This window comes from Mustela lutreola, chromosome 9 (genome assembly GCF_030435805.1).
Source record: "Mustela lutreola isolate mMusLut2 chromosome 9, mMusLut2.pri, whole genome shotgun sequence".
NCBI lineage: Eukaryota > Metazoa > Chordata > Mammalia > Carnivora > Mustelidae > Mustela > Mustela lutreola.
In genome coordinates this window covers 93618301-93637742 of record NC_081298.1, presented here as the reverse complement: position 1 = coordinate 93637742, position 19442 = coordinate 93618301, and the positions used below count along the sequence as shown (strand labels likewise).

Genomic DNA, 19442 nt, shown 5'->3' with positions numbered 1-19442 from the left:
GGAAAAAAAGTATGCAAAAATGGACCATATAATCTAGCAATTTCACTTCTAGGTATATACTCAAAAGAACTGAACCCAGGGACTCGAAAAGATATTTGTACACCCACGTTCATACAGCATTATTCAAATCACCAAAAAATGAAAGTAACCCAGGAATCTACCAACAGATAAATGGATAAATAAACAAAGGAATGGATAAATGAAAGGCAATAAAATATTAAAATAAAATTAATCAATTAAAATAAATTAAATATAAACATGCATACCATGAAATATCACTTAGCCTTTAAAAAGAAAGAAGTTCTGACACCTGCCACCACACGGATGAACCCTGGAACCATGATGTTGAGTGAAATCAGACAGACTCAAAAAGACAAATACTGGCGGCGCCTGGGTGGCTCAGTGGGTTAAAGCCTCTGTCTTCAGTTCAGGTCATGATCCCAGAGTCCTAGGATCGAGTCCCACAGAGAGCCAACTTCCTCTTCTCTCTCTCTCTGCCTGCCTCTCTGCTGACTTGTGATCTCTGTCTGTCAAATAAATAAAATCTTTAGGAAAAAAAAAAAAAAGACAAATACCATATGATCGCTCGTAAATGAGGTTCCTAGAATAAGTCAGCCCATGAAGAAAGAAAGTAAAACAGAGGTTACTGGGGGTTGGGGATAGGGGAAAAGGGGAGTTATTATTCAGTGGATACAGAGCTTCAGTTTGGAAAGATGAAAAAGTTCTGGGGATGGACGGTGGTGATGGTTGGCCAGCAGTGTGAATGTGCTTGATGCCACCAAGCTGTGCACTTAGAATACTTAAAATTGTAAGTTCTGTTATCTATATTTTACCACAATAAAAATAATTAATGAATAGCTTCCTGTTACTTATTAATTAATTATTAATAACCACTCACTAATATTAGTTGAGCTCCATTCTTCTTGGAACCAGTGGACTCTTGGTCACCTGAGAGGATTCCTTGCTAGCAAGGCAGTAACCTGGCTTGTTCTGAATTTTGTAACACTTCTCTAATATTTCTTCCAAGAAAGGGCTAACGCGAGAGACATTCACTCACATTCATTCGTCGTGATGCTAGAAAATTCCACGTTTTCTAGAATTCAGACAGGTGTGTGCTATACTCCTTTGCAGCATGGAGCAGGCTCGTAGCACAGCTTACAAAAGCAGGGGCTCCTGGAGGGTCTCCGCCCCAGGGCCAGCGTGGGAGAAGGCACCTGCCACCAGTGTGTTGACTGAAGTGTCCTCAGTGTCACCAGGGAGCTCCCAAGACCTGACCTTTATTGCTCACTTGTTTGTACCCACTGACTTCTGTCCCATATTTTTCTACTAGCTCTTCTTTCCAGCTTGTCTCTTCACTCAGGAAACAAGACCCCCCTTGGCATAGCATCTGATGACAGAAACCGAAACTTCCCTTCAAACCCTAATGACTGCCCGTGCGAAGTGCTCTGGCGGCCCAAACCATGTAGACCAGTTCGAGCTTCACTCTGCATCAATACCTACACAGTCGGACCCTGGAGGGACCTATGGAGTGACTCATGGTTACCTTTACCCTCATGATAACACTAAAATCTCTGTCCAAGTTGGAGCGCAAGCCTCATTTACATGACATACAATGTGGGATAGCCATGTTTCCCCAAGGCACGTGATCGACCTCAGGTCTGTCTCCATGTAGACGACAACCCTCCCCTACCTAAATGTTTTAAATAAAAGGAACCCATTCACCCCTTGCTAGGGGAGTCATGGCTTTGGAAGTTATTCCCAGGGATCTTACTTGCTGCAAATAAAAAAGTTTCCTTTATGCAATGACTCCAGCTGGGGTAGTTTCTATCTGTGGCTCAGGGAGGGGCAAACTCATGTTAGTTAGTTGGGGTTACATCAAGACCCAGGCAAGGTCAAAATGACAGGGCCATGGATATAAAAGACCCATGAATCCACGCGACATTCGCAATCGGAGTCCCCCAGTCCTTCACAGTATAGCCGGGGTGGCAGAGGGGAGGGACTGGCTCCAGCAGGTGATTGACAGAGCCTGCCCTAGAACTTGAGGCCTTGATTCCTTGCTGGATCAGCTTGGAGGCAGAGTGGGCTCTGGGTGCTGAAAGGAGGGCAGGCCCAGCAGTGTAGACTTGCTGCAGGGGCTCCAGCTCCGGAGCCCTGGAGGCTGCGGCCAGAGCAGACCGGCCCTGGGCTGCCTCCCCTTCTGGCCTCTGCCCGCCAGCCCTCCAGACCTGGAGAATTCCCGGAAGTGGGGCAGAAACAATGGGAGGAAATTCAGTGGGAGGGCCAGACCCACCCCTGTCAGCCCAAGAACCTCCGGAGGCAGGGAGACCTGGGCCAGGAGGGACTGCTTGTTATTTCCTCCCTCAATGCCTTGCTGGACCTTGAAATGACCCCACCTCCCACAGTCCTCCCCTGCCCACAGGCCTTGGGACCAGTCCTCTGGAGGAGCTGGGTGGCCTTTATAAGCCCCCACTCCCCTATGAGGAGAGGCCAGAGACACCCGAGTAGACTGGCTGTCCCCAAGCCTACGGAACAGGCAGCCCCAGAGTGGGCCCACAGGATGCTCTGGGAGGCCCAAGTAGTTGGCCAGACTCCCTGGGGAAGATGAATGGGTCTGAGGCTTGATCACAGGAAACCCTATGGCCACTCTTCATTCATTCTTTCACTGGTGGATGGAGGAGAGGAGGCTTTATGCAGGCAGCCTCAGGGGAGGATGAGGGTCCACACCCTCAGGGAAACCCACCACATCCAGAAATCAAGATCAAGGCACAGACCCTGGGGCCCATGGGCCTACACCAACCAGCAATGCCCTGTGCTCGGGTAGTGGCAGCGGCACCAACCGTGGCGGCTTGGCAGACAGAATTCAGGACGGTTCAAAGGAGGGGCAGGGGGTCCTGCATGGGCTGCATCAGCGCCAGCCCTGAGTGTGTGCAGAGCCTCCTCTGAGTGTGTGCAGAGCCTGGCAGGCAGGAAGGAAACCCCATGGGCCTTGGCCGCACCCCCTGCAGCCTGCCATAAGAAAATGTCACCGCTTTCCCAGCCTCCCCAGACCCACCATCCCTCTCAGTCGTGCTGTTCTGGAGCCGCAGGAGGAATGTGAAGGCTGAAGTCCCAGCTGCCATCCCACAGACTGAGAAGGAGCTCAGGGATCGGCGTCGGGGAGGGAGGAGTGGTCCAGGCAGTTCACACATTGACAAGGCACACATTTTTCCTCCGTAGTTAAAGATCTGGCTCCCAGACTCGTCACCCAGTAGGGCAACTGTCTGAGATGGGAGAAACTCTCGGGGAGCAAGTGGGGTTACAGCCTCCGATTCTGAGTCGTAAGTGGGAGGTTATAAATTAAAGTGGCCAAGTAAGTTTATTTTAATGAACCACAAAGATATCGAAACAATTTTATCTCAAAACACTGGGCCTTCTTACAATATCGTTTATAAGAACAAAACACAGGAGGCAGTCCAGATGTCCATCTCAGAAGGGGGGTAAATATAGTACAGCCTAATGACTGATTTACTGCACGACTGTACAATCATGGCAAGTACACCACCGACTTCTATTCGGAAGATCTTCAAGGTACATTGTGAAATGAGAAAAGAGTACAAAAGAGCATGTATAGGGGCGCCTGGGTGACTCAGTCGGTTAAGCATCTGCCTTCAGCTCAGGGCATGATCCTGGAATCAAGCCCCGCATGGGGCTCCTTGCTCCGCGGGGAGTCTGCTTCTCCCTCTGCCTGCCGCTCCCCCTACTCGTGCTCTCTCCCTCCCTTCTCCCTCTCTGAAAAATATATAAAATCTTTAAAAAAAGAAAGCAAGAAAGAAACGAAGGACCATTGTTATCTACAGGGAATGGGTAAGAAGTAGGCAGACGGAGGACAGAGGCAACAGGGAGAATTTTCACTGCATTTTCTCTCAACAGTTTGTTTTTATAACCTCCCCTGTTTTTTTACCAACTCAAAATTTAAATTTATAAATGGAACATAAAATCCTAAAAATATTATCATTCATTCATGCTGCAAATACATATTCAACACGTCCAACATAACCCGGTCTCCGCCCTCACGAAACTTACTTCTAACAATAGCTCCCCTCCTACCCAGTGCACGGGAGCTAATGCCAAGCACTCTCCCGACACTCCTCTCATTCAAAAAAAACAATAGGCCTATGAAGTAGGTACTGTTAGTTGCTCAGTCCATCTTACAGACAAGGAACTTGGGTCTCAGAAAGGCATTCGACTTGATTTTGCAGAAAGAACAAGGCAGACAGAAGCAGATCCTAAAGGCTTTCCTTTGCTGGACCTGCTGGTGCACCTCAGAGCCCCATAAATGTGAACTGGAACACACCATCATGTAAGAAACCAAAACGTCCTTGGCTTGCTCCAGCCTTACAAAAGAGAGCCCAGCCACCACATTTCATCAGATTCAATTTAAAAAAAACAAAAACAAAAACAAACTACCTAATCCCAGGGATGCCTGAGCAGCTCAGTCAGTTAAGCCTCAGACCCTGCTCAGGTCCTGATCTCATGGGGTGGTGATCCCAGCCCCGCTGTCAGGTCCCACGCTCAGCAAGGAGTCAGCTTTCTGCCCCTCCCCCACCTTATGCAGGCACACTCTCTCTGTCTCTCAAGAAATAAATCTTTAGGGGCACCTGGGTGGCTCAGTGGGTTAAAGCCTCTGCCTTCGCCTCGGGTCATGATCCCAGGGTCCTGGGATTGAGCCCCGCATCGGGCTCTCTGCTCAGCAGGGAGCCTGCTTCCTCCTCTCTCTCTCTGCCTGCCTCTCTGCCTACTTGTGATCTCTGTCAAATAAATAAATAAAATCTTTAAAAAAAAAAGAAAGAAAGAAAGAAATCTTTTAAAAAATGTGTAATTCCAAGCCGTATTAATTATGCTTTTTTATTTTCTGTATTTTTTAATAGGCCCCCTCTTTTTTTTTTTTAAGATTTTATCTGTTTGAGAGAGAGAGAGCAAGACCCTGATGGCAGGGAAAGTAATCTCCCAGCCACAGAGGATGGCAGACCCTCTGGAGTCACCCCAGACCTCCACTACACCACAGCACTGTGAGCTGTAGAAGGACGGGGAATAGAAGGGAGACACTCAAAATCTTAGGGAGAAAAAAGAGCTGAAGAGAAGGAAGGACTTTCTGACAGAGTAATCCAGGCCGGAAATGGGTTTCTTCCTGACCCCAGCACTGTCCTTCAAGGATGGAAGGAACAAGACTCCTAGCCTGGGGACTCACAGGTCTTTCCACTCTGGCTGACCTCTCTGCCCAGGGGGAAGGCTCCCGTGAAAGCTTGTATGGCTGGTGCACCAGGCCCAGCACAGAGTAGGATCAATATGTGAGGGTAGTGGGGTTAGACATTTGTCCCCATGACCACTGGAATCTTCCGCAGCCAGTCAATGTGGAGGAAGTGCTGGGAAGGGAAAGCCAGTTCACAACCATCATGATAAAGACTCAATCAGGAAGAGTCATCTGTGGATACTAAATCTAGGGGCATATTTTGATGACAAACAGGATATTTGCAGGGTCTTAACATGTCCGTTAAGAGACTCAGATGTGAGTGGGAAAGAACAGTAAATATACAATGGAAAAATCAGATACCACCTTGACAGATGATCAAAATGAACATCACCAATGAGGGACGTCTTGTCCCTCCAAGGCCTGAGACAGACACAACACCCCTACAAAATAGTCTGCCCACGAATCAGTTACTGAATCTAATCATGAGGAAAACATGAAACAAATCTGTTAAAAACTGGTGTATTATATTACCCAAAAATGTAAGTTGTTGTAAAAGACAAAGGCTGCAGGAACATTCTAGATTAAAGGAGGCTATGGAGATGTAATGACTAACTTGAATATGGGAGTCTAGATTGGATTCCATACTGAGAAAGAGGGGGAGGGGGATATGCTATAAAACACATTATTTGGGGGCACCTGGGTGGCTCCAGCATCCAACTCTTGATTTTAGCTCAGGTCATGATTTCAGGGCTTGGCGATGGAGCCCTGCATCAGGCTCCACACTCAGCATGGTGGGGGGGGGGGGTCTGCTTGAGAATCTCTCTCTCCCTCTGCCCTTCCCCCACCCCCCACCTCCCCTCACTTGCTCTATAAATGAATAAATAAGTAAGTAAATAAAATATTTTTTAAAAAGATATTATTTGGTCTTTTTTAAAAAGATATTATTTGATGGGACAAAACACAAGCAGTGAATTAGGAGGAAGTCTGGCAACCATGTTAAGTTCACTGAAGTTGGTAACGACACTGTGGTGCTGTAAAGGAATATCCCTATTCTTAGGATATATACACTGGAGTACTCAGGGATAAAGGGCCATGATGACTATCACTTACCCTCATGTAGGAGAGAGGGGGAAGGAGGGAAGAAAATGGGAAGGAAGGAGAGGAGAGAGACTAATGGAAAGCAAACGGGGTAGAGTGTTAAGCAGTGATTCTGAGTCAAGAGTGTAAGGAATGTTCGCTGTGCTCTTTTTACAACTCTTCTGTAAGTTCGAAATTCTTAAAAATGTTCCAGAAGCATTTCCATGTGTCAGTTTCTCATTCTTTGTCTTCTACACTAAGACAAGGACATGTCCACTAAAAATACCTGTATTACAGTGCAAGCCCACTCATCACTGACTCAGCGGTACCTTCCCCCTCACTGGAGTCAATGAATCAGGCATGACGGGAAATTCATGGAGCCCCTGGCTGGCAGGACACACACACGCACGCACACATGCACGCACGCAGACATAAGCACACTCGGAAGACTTAACATCCCTGGCGGGAAGATGGCCGTGAGTTGTGCCCCCCCCCCCAAGCCCTCAGCTGTGTGTGCCCGGCAGTGAGGGGCAGGAAACGAGGGACAGCCGGACATTCCCACCCCCTGAGCCCGCCTGGCCTCTGGCAACCTTCCCACCAGTATCTAATTCCCCAGGGGCTACCCAAGGGTAAATAAATAGTTTTCCATTTCAATCCAGAGAAAGACAAAAGAAAAACTATTCTGAAACCCAGGGGTGTCCTGGAGAGAATTCAGGACAAAATATAAAAATCCTTGGAAAAATCACGGTACGGTCAACACTTCCGAGCAAGCTGAGAACAATGACAGGGTGAACTGTAAATATTTCTGCCTCCCAAATATTCCAGAAAGGGGGGCCTGAAAGCTGGCCTATTGAAACCCAGAGGCTGAACTTAGGCCTAATTCCCTCAACTTTAGCAACAGCAAACCACCACTCTTTCTTTTTAAATGTCTAAGTGCGCGCGCGCACACACACACACACACACACACACACACACACACACACACACACAGCTGGGTGTCTAGTCCTGTGTGGGAATAATATTCGTCAGCAGGGAGAAATTATCCTCCACACAGAAAACAGACCAAGAGTTAATATTCCTGATAGGATCCCAAACATATAAACTGCCATGAATTAGCAAAAAAAAACAAGCAACTCAAAATAAAGGATAGGCAATTGACAAAAGAAGAAATACAAATGGGCAATAAAATACATTAAAAAAAGATGCCCAACTTCACCAGCAGTCAGGAAAACACAGGTTAGGGGCTCCTTAGCCAGTATCTAATTTCCCAGGGGATGCCCAAGTGTAACTAAATCTAATTCCCCTGGGGCTTGCCCAGTCAGTAGAGCACACACTCTTGATCTCTGGGTTGTAAGTGTGAGTCCTATGTTGGGTGTAGAGATTTTAAAAATAAAACCTTAAAGAGGCGCCTGGGTGACTCAGTCAGTTAAGCATCTGCCTTCGGCTCAGGTTATGATCTCTAGGTCCTGGGATCGAGTCCCACATCAGGGTCTCTGCTCAGTGGGAAGTCTGTTTCTCCCTCTCCCTCTGTGATCTCCCTCCCTCTCTTGCACTGTCTTTCAAATAAATAAAATATTTAAAAATAAAAAAAAAAATAGGGGCGCTTGGATGGCTCAGTCAGTTAAGCATCTGCCTTTGGCTCACGTCATGACCCTGGGGTCCTGGGATCAAGTCCTGCATGGGGCTCCCTGCTCAGCAGAGAGCCTGCTTCTCCCTCTACCCCTCCCTCCACTCATGCTCTCTGTCGCTCACTCTCTTTCTCAAGTAAATAAAACTAAAATCTTTAAAAAAAAAATAAAATCTTTAAGGGTCACCTGGGTGGCTCAGTGGGTTAAGCCTCTGCCTTCAGCTCAGGTCATAATTCCAGGGTCCTGGGATCGAGCCCTGTATCAGGCTCTCTGCTCAGCGGGAAGCCTGCTTCTTCCTCTCTCTCTGCCTGCCTCTCTGCCTACTTGTAATCTGTCTGTCAAATAAATAAATAAAATCTTTTTAAAAATAAAATCTTAAAAAAAAAAAGAAAGAAAGAAAACATGGTTTATAAGATACTCTTCTCACCCCACGGTGGCATTAAGCAAAAATAAAAAGTTGACAGGCACCTTTTTATACTGTGAGCGGACATAAATTAGGACACATTTCTGAAAAGTAATTTGGTGGAATCTATGAAAATGTTATATGCTCATATCCTTTGATCTAATAATCACACTTCCAGGGACCTATTTTAAAGAAAAAAAAATAGTATACACACATGAAAACATTTGGATAAAGATATTCACTGAAGGAGCAGAAAAGAAATTGGAAAGAAACCAAATCCCAGTCAGTAAGGGCAAGTTGGGATAAATTATGGGACACCCACCCTGTGCAATACCACACAACCATTTAAAATGGGGTTGATCCAGACTGAGTGGCTCAGTCAGTTAAGTATCTGCTCAGGTCATGATCCCGGGGTCCTGGGATGGAGCCACTTGTCAGTAAGAAACTCTGCTTCTCCTGCAGCCTCTCCCCCTGCTCGTGTTCTCTCTCTCTCTCGGATAAAGAAATTAAACCTTTAATTAATTTAAGGGGACTGATCAATCCACACTAACCTCGGAAAGGGTCCCTAATAGTATAGTATAGACCAATATGTACAGCATGATTCCATTTTTGTTTAAGGACACGCATACACATTTTGTAAGCAGATGCTTGCACAGGCTGAGGAAAAGCCGACAGAGAGATGTGCCAAATTGCCAACAACTGGGATCAAACTGTCCCACACTGGAGGGAAGGGAAGCAGCAGAGGGGGAAAGGGTGGGAAAACTTGCACTTCCTCCTTTACGAACTTTTTAAGAAAGGAGGTTACTTTTGCTTATTAAAAAAACACTTCTAATTTGTATATTCTTGTGGGGTTTTACTTTAGTTTTTTAAAAATAATTTAATTTAAATATTTTAAAATAAATGTGTGCGGCCCGTTGGTGCACACGATGGTATGGTCCTGTGTCCACAGGGGCATGTGGTGTTACGCTCATGGTAGGTATGGTTTGTGTACGTGTAGCTCTATGGATCCAACAGTCCCTAACTAAACACCTTCAGTGTGCCAAGCACCGAGTAGGCATCTGACACCCACACATTATCTCACACAAGCATCGTGACTGCGCAGTGGAGGAGCTGTCATGGCCGTTATCCTGATGGGGAAACAGGTTCAGAGAAATTCAGGTCACCGTGTCAGGATGAGGCTCGATACTGAGAGCGGGGTCCCTGAGAGCAACCTTTAACCCTCATTCCCGTGCCACCATGGCTGCCCTGCTTGGCTCTGTGGAACTGAGGCCACCTGCTCCTGCCAGGTTGGAATCTCTGGACTACACCAACACAGCCCCTGTGCAGCCGAGGGACACCACACAGCCAGGCTGCTCCCCTAGGCCCCTCAGCCCGGGGCCTGTGCCCTCTTGCTCGGGGCTCCCCTTTTAAAGACGAAGACTCTGGCTCAGTTCCTGAGAAACCCCCACATTCCCCAATATGCTAAGCCTGTTGTCCCAGGAGGCACCAGGACACCCCCACCCCTACCCTGAGTGCACCAAGGTCTACTCCTGGCTCAGAGGCAGGCCTACAAGGGACCATCACAGAAGTCAGGAAGACCACCATTCCCCAAATATGTCCTCAAAGTCTGTCAGGTGTCTGCCTGTTACCACTCACATTCCCCTGTTGGTCTAAACAGAGTCTGGCATCAACAGCATGGTCCCCCAGACTCCTATGAAGGGCAAAACATTAAGCCATAAGCTGCCACCAGCACTTCAGGATGAATTAGTCCCTTTTCAAACCATCACTGGCTGAGAGCGGGCTTTGCTGGGAAAAGGCTGAGTCAGTGGGAGCAGAAGCAGGTAGGAGAGCAGCACAGAAAGATCTGGAAAGAGGATGTGCCCAAAGGAACTGCCCTTTACGGAGCAGCCTTTCCCACAGCAGCTCCCTGAGAGGTGCCTGTGCAACTGATGGGACGCCCCCCAAGGAGGAATAAACAAAGGCTCAGGGAGCTTCGCTGAGACCAGGCCCCAGCACCCCACCTCCTGAAGTCCACACTCATTCCACCAGGCTGGGGTGTCAAGCCCTGTTTGAGGAAGGAGGAGGAGGCGCCTCATGGCTCAGTGGGATGGGCGTTCAGCTCAGGTCATGATCTCAGGGCAGTGGGATCGAGCCCCCCAACTGTCTGCTTAAGAGTCCCTCTCTCCCTCCCCCTCTGCCGCTCCCCCTACTAGCATGTGTGCTCTCTCTCTTTCTTTGAAATAAATAAGGAAATAAAACTTTAAAAAAAGAAAAAAGAGGAAGAAGGAGAAGGAGAGGCTTTCAGAGAGGTTCCCAAACTGCTTCCTAGGCCCCCCACCAGCTGTAGGCACCATGACAAATGACCCACATCACGGGAAAGCGAGGGCAGATGAGGCTCTGTGGGGGAGTTAGAGACCCCTTCATGCTGCACCTCACAGAGTCACCAGGCCACCAAGAGGTTCCAACTATTCCAAAGAAATCGCTACTATGAACATGAGCTTCTGTGAACAGGCTTTTTTTTTTTTTTTTTTTTAAAGATTTTATTAATTTATTTGACAGAGAGAGATCACAAGTAGATGGAGAGGCAGGCAGAGAGAGAGAGAGAGAGAGAGAGAAGCAGGCTCCCTGCTGAGCAGAGAGCCCGATGTGGGACTCGATCCCAGGACCCTGAGACCATGACCTGAGCCGAAGGCAGCGGCTTTAACCCACAGAGCCACCCAGGTGCCCTGTGAACAGGCTTTTTTAAGGCAATATGACTCCTGACCAAACTCCTGGTGTAAAGTTTGGGGTCCTTCCATCCTGCTTCTTTAAAGGGAGATGGGGGGACACCTAGTTGGCTCAGTCAATCAAGCATCTGCCTTCAACTCAGGTCAAGATCCCCGGGTCCCGGGATTAAGTCCCACATCGGGCTCCTTGCTCAGCGGGGAGCCTCCTTCTCCCTCTGTCCACCGTTCCCCCTGCTTATGCACGCTCTCTCCCTCTCTCCTTCTGTCTCGGACAAATAAAATCTTTTAAAAATAAATAGATAATAAAATAAAGGGAGACAGGGTGCACAGTCACCCTGAGAAAGATCAAATACAGAATCCACTATTAAGTTTACATATCAGATAAAAAAGGAATAATTTTTTTATTATATGTATGTCCCATGCAATATTTGAGATAAACTTGACTGGGTGTTCTAGATGTTTCTTTCTTGAACCTGGCCACCCTACCCCAAACCCAGTTAGGTCTGGAGCCAGTGATGAACATTTTGACCCTGGCGTTTTTTGGACAGGCAGATGTTTTGACCCAATGGAGACTTTTGCTTACATGAGTATGTTTATCAAATATTTAAATAAAAAATACACCTACTTTAATTGGTTCTCATGGAAAAACCATTCTCCAGAGCAAATTAAATTAACCACACTTAATTTGTTGACATATTTTCTATACAGTGCAATTAACTATTTCTTTTTTCAGTCTTCATTTGACTAAAATTAGTGTCACTGGTACCAACTATTCTCTGTTTAAATTTTCCAACCAGATTTGGCTCAAAGATTTTTTTCTTCATGTTTTTGGTTCCTATCAACTCTAGCAAATATAGGTTCTTTTGATTTTGAGGGTTTTTTTTTTTAAGATTTTATTTATTTATTTGACAGAGAGAGATCACAAGTAGATGGAGAGGCAGGCAGAGAGAGAGAGAGAGGGAAGCAGGCTCCCTACTGAGCAGAGAGCCAGATGCGGGACTCGATCCCAGGACCCTGAGATCATGACCTGAGCTAAAGGCAGTGGCTCAACCCACTGAGCCACCCAGCCACCCAGATTTTGAGTTTTCTTTTATGGAATTATTTCTATTAAGTCCAATTCTCCCCAGGTCAGTGATTACAGTTACCAACAGGACTCCTCCTTCCCTTCTTCACTCCCCTCACAATTCTACCATGTGAGATTTTAGCCACAATTATTTCATGCTGGACATTTCCACCAGGAATCACACATGGGCACTATCACAAGAGTGACAGTTTATAGTTATTTCCTAGCTAATCCATGAAAACATTGAGAGCACATCTTTACAGAAGTGTCAGCAATTCCCCAAAACATGGCCAGCTCTTCGTTTCAGCTCAGGTCATGACCTCAGGATCCTGGAAGGGAGCCCTTCATCAGGGTCTCCCCTTCCTTCTGCCCCTCCCTTCACTCATGCTCACTCTCTCTCTTTAACATTAATAAATAAATAAAATCTTAAGGGGGGGGCAGAATAGCTCCCACGTCATTCTAATATGGAGCCAGGATTGGAACACTGTTGTAAAATCTAGAGCTATACTGTTCAACACAGAAGCCACTAGGCTCATTAGCTATTTAAATTTAAATTGATTAAAATTAAATAAAATTTAAGATTCCGTTCCTCAGTTGTACCAGCCAGCACAGAACATTGCCATCCTCTCAGGTGGCACAGGTCTGGACTAAGATGAGTGGCTTTCACCCTGGGCTACCCGGTAGAAATCCCTAATAACCGGGAGCTTGTCACAACGCCCACCAGCCACTGGGGTAAGTAAAAGCTGTAGGTGTTGCTATCGTGTGGCCTGAATGAGGAACATCTCGGTGCAATGTCCCAGGGGTCGGAACAGCTGGTAAGGGATCAGCACCAGCACCCGGGCATCGCCCCTCTGAGAAGCCCACAGTGAACGGGAAATTGTTCAGTGCGGCCTGAGACAGGAGACCAGGACCTCCAGCAGGGCTTTCCAGAGTGTCTCCTATCCATAGGCCTAGAGTTTCCTTTCTGTGCATTTCAAACCTGGTTTTATCAACACAGAGTTGGTCCGGCCCTGCCGTGGGCTCTGGCGGGTCCCTCAGGCTCAGGGTGGGTGGGTGCTGAGCAGCCAGGGGGCATTTCCCAGCCCCTGTTCCCCTCCTCTGGCATGGAGGCTCCCCAGGATCCCCCTCCCGGCCAGCAGACCCGTCTGGTATAATGAGGCCACCCCAAACTGCCAACAGTCAATAGGGAAAACACAGCAGTGTCAAATGTCACAGAGGTCTTGGGGACAGAGATGAGAGTGGGGATGGAGAAGAGCTGGAGGGGAGAAAGAAAGGAGAGAGGAGGAAGGAGAAGCAAAGTTCCAGACTTGTGAGACAGGGGTGCTAAGGCAGGGGCTGTGAAGAAAGAGGGCACTCTGCGGGACCTCCAAAAACAGACGGAGGCGGAGTGAGAAGGTTAGGCAGAGGGAGGAGAGGCGAGACAAAGGGAAACCAAGAATTAAAGGCGGTGGAGACTCTGGTCCACCTCATTTAGAAGAAGTCCAAGGAGGACCCTTTGTGAGCTCACAGCACACAGGCTCAGGACACCCAGAAATGACAGAGGGCTGCCTGATGACCCTGTAGGTCCTGACTGAAATCCTGAGATCAGACGACAAGAGTCACTCTCATGCCTAACATTTCCTTCTTGGCTTCCTGACTGGACAGTGACAATGTGAAAGCAGAGAGTAGGTGTTCTCTCTCTCTCTCTCTCTCTTTTTTTTTTTTAAGATTTATTTATTTATTGGGGTCAGGGGGAGGCAGAGGGGGAGGGAGAGAGTCTTAAGCAGATGCCATGCTGAGCGTGGGGCTTGATCTCACGACCCTGAGCTCATGACCTGAGCAGAAACCAAGAGTCGGACGCTCAACCGACTGAGCCATCCAGGGTGCCCCCAGAGAGCAAGTGTCTTATTTAAATTTCTCATTAAACCGAAACCACTGAAGTTTTTCCCCTTTCTCTTTCAAAAGGTAAAATGTTGCATGGTTTCTCTCTTCACTTCCTGGTATATTACTTAATCTCGAATTATTTTCTCACCATCATGTGTAGGATGAAAGTTCCATGAAGTCTGAACGCAGGGGCCCACAGCCCAGCCTTGCATACCCTGCCTCCCTGACCCTTGCTCCAGCAGCTTCCCCCTCCGGCCCCTACAGCCAAGCAAAGTGCTCTGGAGACTGCAAACCCTGCGGGCAGCCATAATGAAGCCACAACTCCATTATTTCCACACAGGCCAGTGCGGTTTGGGCAACCTTGGAAATTCTTTAGCTATTTATGAATATAAGTTTAAATTTAAATTTAGTTTAATTCAAATTTGATTTTTAATTGCTAGAAATGCAAAAAAATTAAAGATTTTATTTAGTCATCTGACAGAGAGAGAAAGAGAGAGCACAAGCAGGGGGAGCACCAGGTAGAGGGAGAGGGAGAAGCAGGCCCCCAACAGAGCAGGGAGCCCAATGCGGGGACTCAATCCCAGGACCCTGGGATCACGACCTGAGCTGAAGGCAGACACTTAACTGACTGAGCCACCCAGGCGTCCCATTAGAAATGCAAAATAAAGAAATGTTTGGAAAACTCAGAACCTACATGCAAGTAGTTATAAGAAAGAAGTTCTAGTAAATTGGAAGTTTCGAGAATTAGCAACTCCGTGCATTGAAGTTTGAGGAACTGATTCCCAGCGCCGACCCTGCAGTGAACTGGTGTTCAGGGACCTGGCTTTCCCCCCAGGAGCTAGGGGACACCCACAGGGGCCAACGAAAAGACCCCAAGGTGCAGTACATCCTGACCCCCATGTGTGGCTCTGGCCTAGTGTCACCCCGAGGATCAGCCTGGCTCTTGAATTGATCAAAAATATCTTTATAGCCCCTGCTCTCAGGTCTCCTTCATAATTTTGGAAATCTCTGCACAGGGCCTGCAAAACGCTGAATAGCATCATGAAAATGAAATCCACATGCCTTGCAGCAACCGGACTGTCCCACTTTTGCCTCCTTAAGCCCTCTCAAGTCCAGCATCATAAGCAGATGGAACTCTCTAGAAGGGTCCTGCACCCCCCGCCCGCCAGCCTTCCAGGAGCCTCTGAGAAGCACAGGGGCTCAGTGATTTTGAGCACACTTCAGACCTGCCTTCAAGAATAGCTTTGCCATCACCAGCCTCTGAGAAAAGCCCCCCAACTCTCAGAGCCACGGTGTCCCCCATAATGATGACAACCACAATAGCAGTACCAGCTGATTAAAAAGATCTTGTATTATAAAGACCCAGCACAGGGTCAGACACTTGGCTAAGCTCTTGCCAAACATCAGCTTCTATGGTTTTGCTATTATTATCCTCGGCCCAGAGAACCCCTCCCAATCTGGCCCCATGGGTCCCTCCTCACTGGGCTGCCTGTGTGAGTCCCACCTGTAAGGCCTTAGCCTGGCTGCCCACCACACCCGAATGCTGGAATGCCCTCCTGTCCTCACCCTCCAAAGCCTTAGAGTCAGTCTGTGTGCCCCTCCTCCAGGAAGCCTCCGGGACTGTCCAGTGCCCATCGTCCCTCCCCCCCTCACCGGCAGCTCCACCATTCATGCTTATTAGAAGCTGCCTTTTTCCCACAAAATGTCTGTGTGGGATAGATTAGTGTGAAGGGATTCCAGCCCCTGCCCCCTGTGCAGGTGGGACGGAGGTCCCAATGAATATGCGCCCACCCTCCCCGCATGTACCCTGCCCTGCACCCATGACCAGCATAGTCACAGAGAGACCATGGCAGCTGGATTTTTCTTCCAAGCTTTTTAAGCTTTCAAACTTCCCAGGTGTTTTGCAGGCTGAGACCCTCACTGGCCTTTCCTAGGCCCCTGACTCCTCCCTTTTCCCTCTCTCTCCTCTCCCACCCCACAGTAACACAGCCAGGCCTTCCAGGCCTCAGACACTGGCTGACCCAGTTCCCAGACAAAGGCACCCTGTGAGCAGATCACGAAACTGCAAGCCCGTGCCTCAGGAAAGGGCACCAAGAGCAGAGACCCACCCGCGGTGGCACCTAACACAGCCCTATCCTGCCATGCCCAGCGGGAAGGCTGAACTCTGCCCTCAAATTCAAGGCCACGGGGCCTCACAGGCTGTTCTCCCAGACCACCGGACCCCACAACAAGCAGCACCATCGATCTGCAAGCCTGATTGCTCCTGCCCACCCCCAAACCCCCAACTACCACCAGCACATACAAGGCCCTCAGCTCAAAGACAAGAGAAAGGACCCATCGCCTGCCTGTAAAAAGCCCACTTTTCCTCCTCCACAGCTTTGCTCCTCTACCGCACATGTCTAGAAACTCTCCGCACGACATACATGAAACAAGGGAAAGGCCTGCCCCAGGGACGTGCGGAGTCACTGCAACCTTTTATCACCGTCCCACTTCTAAACCACAATCTCACCTCAAGTCCCTCCTCTTCCATGAAGCCTTCCTCAAGAGCTCCCTGCTAGCCGCAGCTTCATTTTGTCAGCCCGCTGCTGGAGTGCGCCGCTGCCCACACCAGCCTGGGCAGGGCCGAGAGAGGGGGCCGCACCCAGGCTCCCCTGGGCTGGAGCAGGACACAGGGAGCCTTTTCTTCCCTCCTCCCTGGGGCACAGGCTGTCCTTACGAACCCGTGCACACCTGATTCAAGCCCATCTCCCTCCCCTGCAGCCTCAGATTTACCCGTAGCTGAGTTCCTGCCTCCAGGCAGGCCCCTCCCCAACATCTCCCTCAAGGCCAGGCCCACAGGAGGCACATCTTCAATAAACGCCCAGTTGAAACACCAGCTCTCCAGGGCCAGACTCCAGATTCTGGAGACTATGTCCACATGAACCTCCCTGTACCTTCAGGCCACAGAGTCCCCCTTGCCCACCTCACCTGTTCCTCCCCATTGTCTCATGGTCTTTGACCACCACATGAAGCTCGGAACTCTGGTCCAAGGGAATGCCCTTGAGGTCCCACTCAAAGCCCTGGAATGAAAAGAGAAAACACCTCTTAACTGGTGGCCCCTTAGGAGAAGAAACTGTGTCTGGTCCACCTTGGTCTCCCCAGGGCACTGAACAGCCATCCACAAACAGGGCTGGTGGGTGGATGGATGAATGAGTGAATGAATGAATGAATGAATGAATGAGTGAATGAGTGAATGAATGAATACATGAATACATGAATACATGAATACATGAATAGCAGGGTTCCAGAGCCTCAGAAGAGACAGTGAAATCCAAAGGCAGCAGAAGAGAAAAGGAGGTCGGTCTCCCATGGCCCCCTTCCCCCAGCTCAATTCCACCAATCACCGGGAAGCCAGGCCAGGAGCACAGCTGGTGGAAATACGTAGTGATCCCACAGGGTCGTCAGGGACTGAAATTGATGTGCTCATGCGGAAGCCAGGTCTATGGTGGGCAGCACAAATTAGTGTCACACTAGGGATGCCTATCCTGGGGCCCTGGCACTCTCCTCAGAGCAAATGTACCCCAGTGCATCCCAACCCTATCCACACAAGGCACTCAGCTCCCACAGGACCCCCAGGGGGTCATATGCAGGGCACCAGCTGAGGACCTGGTTAATCAGGGAGGACTGACAGGAGGAGGTGGGCTTTGGGCAGGAAGAACAGCCTGTGTAAGGGAGTCAGGTCAGGACACAGAGCCCCCAAAACGACCTGGCTAGTAGTTCTACCTGGCTGATGAGAGCGGGGAGGAAGAGGAACAGAAGACCTCTCTCTTCTCCCCATGCCACACCCACAACAGAAGAGAGGCTTCTACTCACCGGGCAGGCCAGGCCACAAACCCTCCTCCCAGGTTCCTAGCACCAGGCGGACTCAGTTGACATACTAGACCAGCAGCCCGTCCCTTCCTTGACAATGCCCCTGAAGAAGCCACTCTGGCCCTAACCCCCAACGTGGTCACTGCAGAGACAGTGGCAGCAGAGAAGAAAGGAGGGAGAATGGAAACCTTGCCTACCTCATTCCACACGGGGTTCACACTGTTCTTGATGACTTTGGTTCTCTTCTTCACTCCTGCAAGAGACACAAAGGGAGAGTGGAGAGATATTGGCCACCCCCACCCCTGCCCCCTGGCCCAGAGTTCGGGTCAGCTTCTGAGAGCCCCGCTGCCTGCCGCTTCCAGCCAAAGGAGACCTCACCAAAGCAAGGGATTCTTGAGAATCCCACTGGGCAACAAGGAGGGGCTGATGCCAGCTGCGTGACTTCTGTCTCTCAGCTCTGGGACTGAGAAACAGCAGCCTCACCACAAGAATGTTTTTAAAGGAAAATACCCAGTCTGTCTTTTCTTAATGACTTTGTTACCGTTAAGATAACATGTTATTATGCAACGTAACAATAACACATTCTATTGTTAGGAAGTTAGGACTTTCTAAATAAAGTTGTTTAACTTAATTTTTGTTTAACCTGTAAAGGTTGAAGGATCTTCATGGAAAATGTTTTTCTTTTTAAAAACATCTAGCTGTACCTATCGTATAATTCCACTTCTATGAAACTGCCAGAAGAGGCAAATCCATAGACAGGAAACAGATTGGTAGTTTCCAGCAGCTGGGGGGAGATAGGAATGGAGAGCGAACACTTCATGGAGATTTCTTTTTGGGGTGATGAAACGTTCTGGAGTTAGAATTATGATGTCGCACATCCCGGTGAATATACTAAAAACCATCAAAATTGCACACTTTTAAATGGTTAAAATAAAGAATTTTAGGGGATGGAAATTTTACATCAATTAAAAAGAGTTCCCCCGACCCTTGCCTTGAAGGAGTCTGTCTGAAGAACACTGCCCCAAGGCTCGCAGTGGCTGGGCCAATGGAAGGCAGAATGGTTTGGGGTAGACAAGAAGGACTGACACAGTCATAGCTGAGAGGCGACCCACCGTGCCCCAGACTGCAGCCAGCCAGAGCGACTCCTCTGGAACCCTGGGCATGGAGGAGTGGATGGAAGGCACAGAAAAGCCTAACCATGTCCAACTCTTCTGCTAAGCATCAGAACAGAAATGACTCAGTGGTCAAAGGATTGTTAAAAGTGGCGAGTCAGACACAGAACTTATATTTGGCTTGGAGCGTAAAGACCCCCTGATTCCACCTCACCTGTCCAAGAGTCTCCAGTAAGAAGCCTCTGGTCTCATGTGGACCACTCAACTTTTATAGGGTCTGGACCCTGAGAGCCCCGCAAGGCCTTCGAAAAGTGGGGCAGGGTGAACTCCCAACCCCCTCCCATGGCTGGCTGCAGATCACTGATGTAGCAAAAGAGTGTGGGCTTTAGAATGACACAGACCATCACAGAACACTTACTTCCCATGAAGCCTCAGGGTGAAGGTTCTCAAAATTTGTGATCACAGGACATAACTTAAAATTTACGAAGGACCCCGAAGAGCTTTTATTTAGA

General features: G+C 48.7%; 1 protein-coding gene across 23 annotated transcripts in view; it reads right to left on the bottom strand.

The window, feature by feature from the left end:
• Positions 1-19442, bottom strand: part of DYSF (dysferlin) — a 204044-nt gene that overhangs the window by 165920 nt on the left and 18682 nt on the right. For all 23 annotated transcript variants that reach the window (XM_059188015.1, XM_059188016.1, XM_059188024.1 and 20 more), the window contains 2 exons: positions 18016-18071; positions 16937-17028 (listed from right to left, as the gene is read on the bottom strand). In XM_059188015.1, the coding sequence (XP_059043998.1) occupies positions 16937-17028; positions 18016-18071 (148 nt within the window). The remainder of the gene's footprint in view (positions 1-16936; positions 17029-18015; positions 18072-19442) is intronic.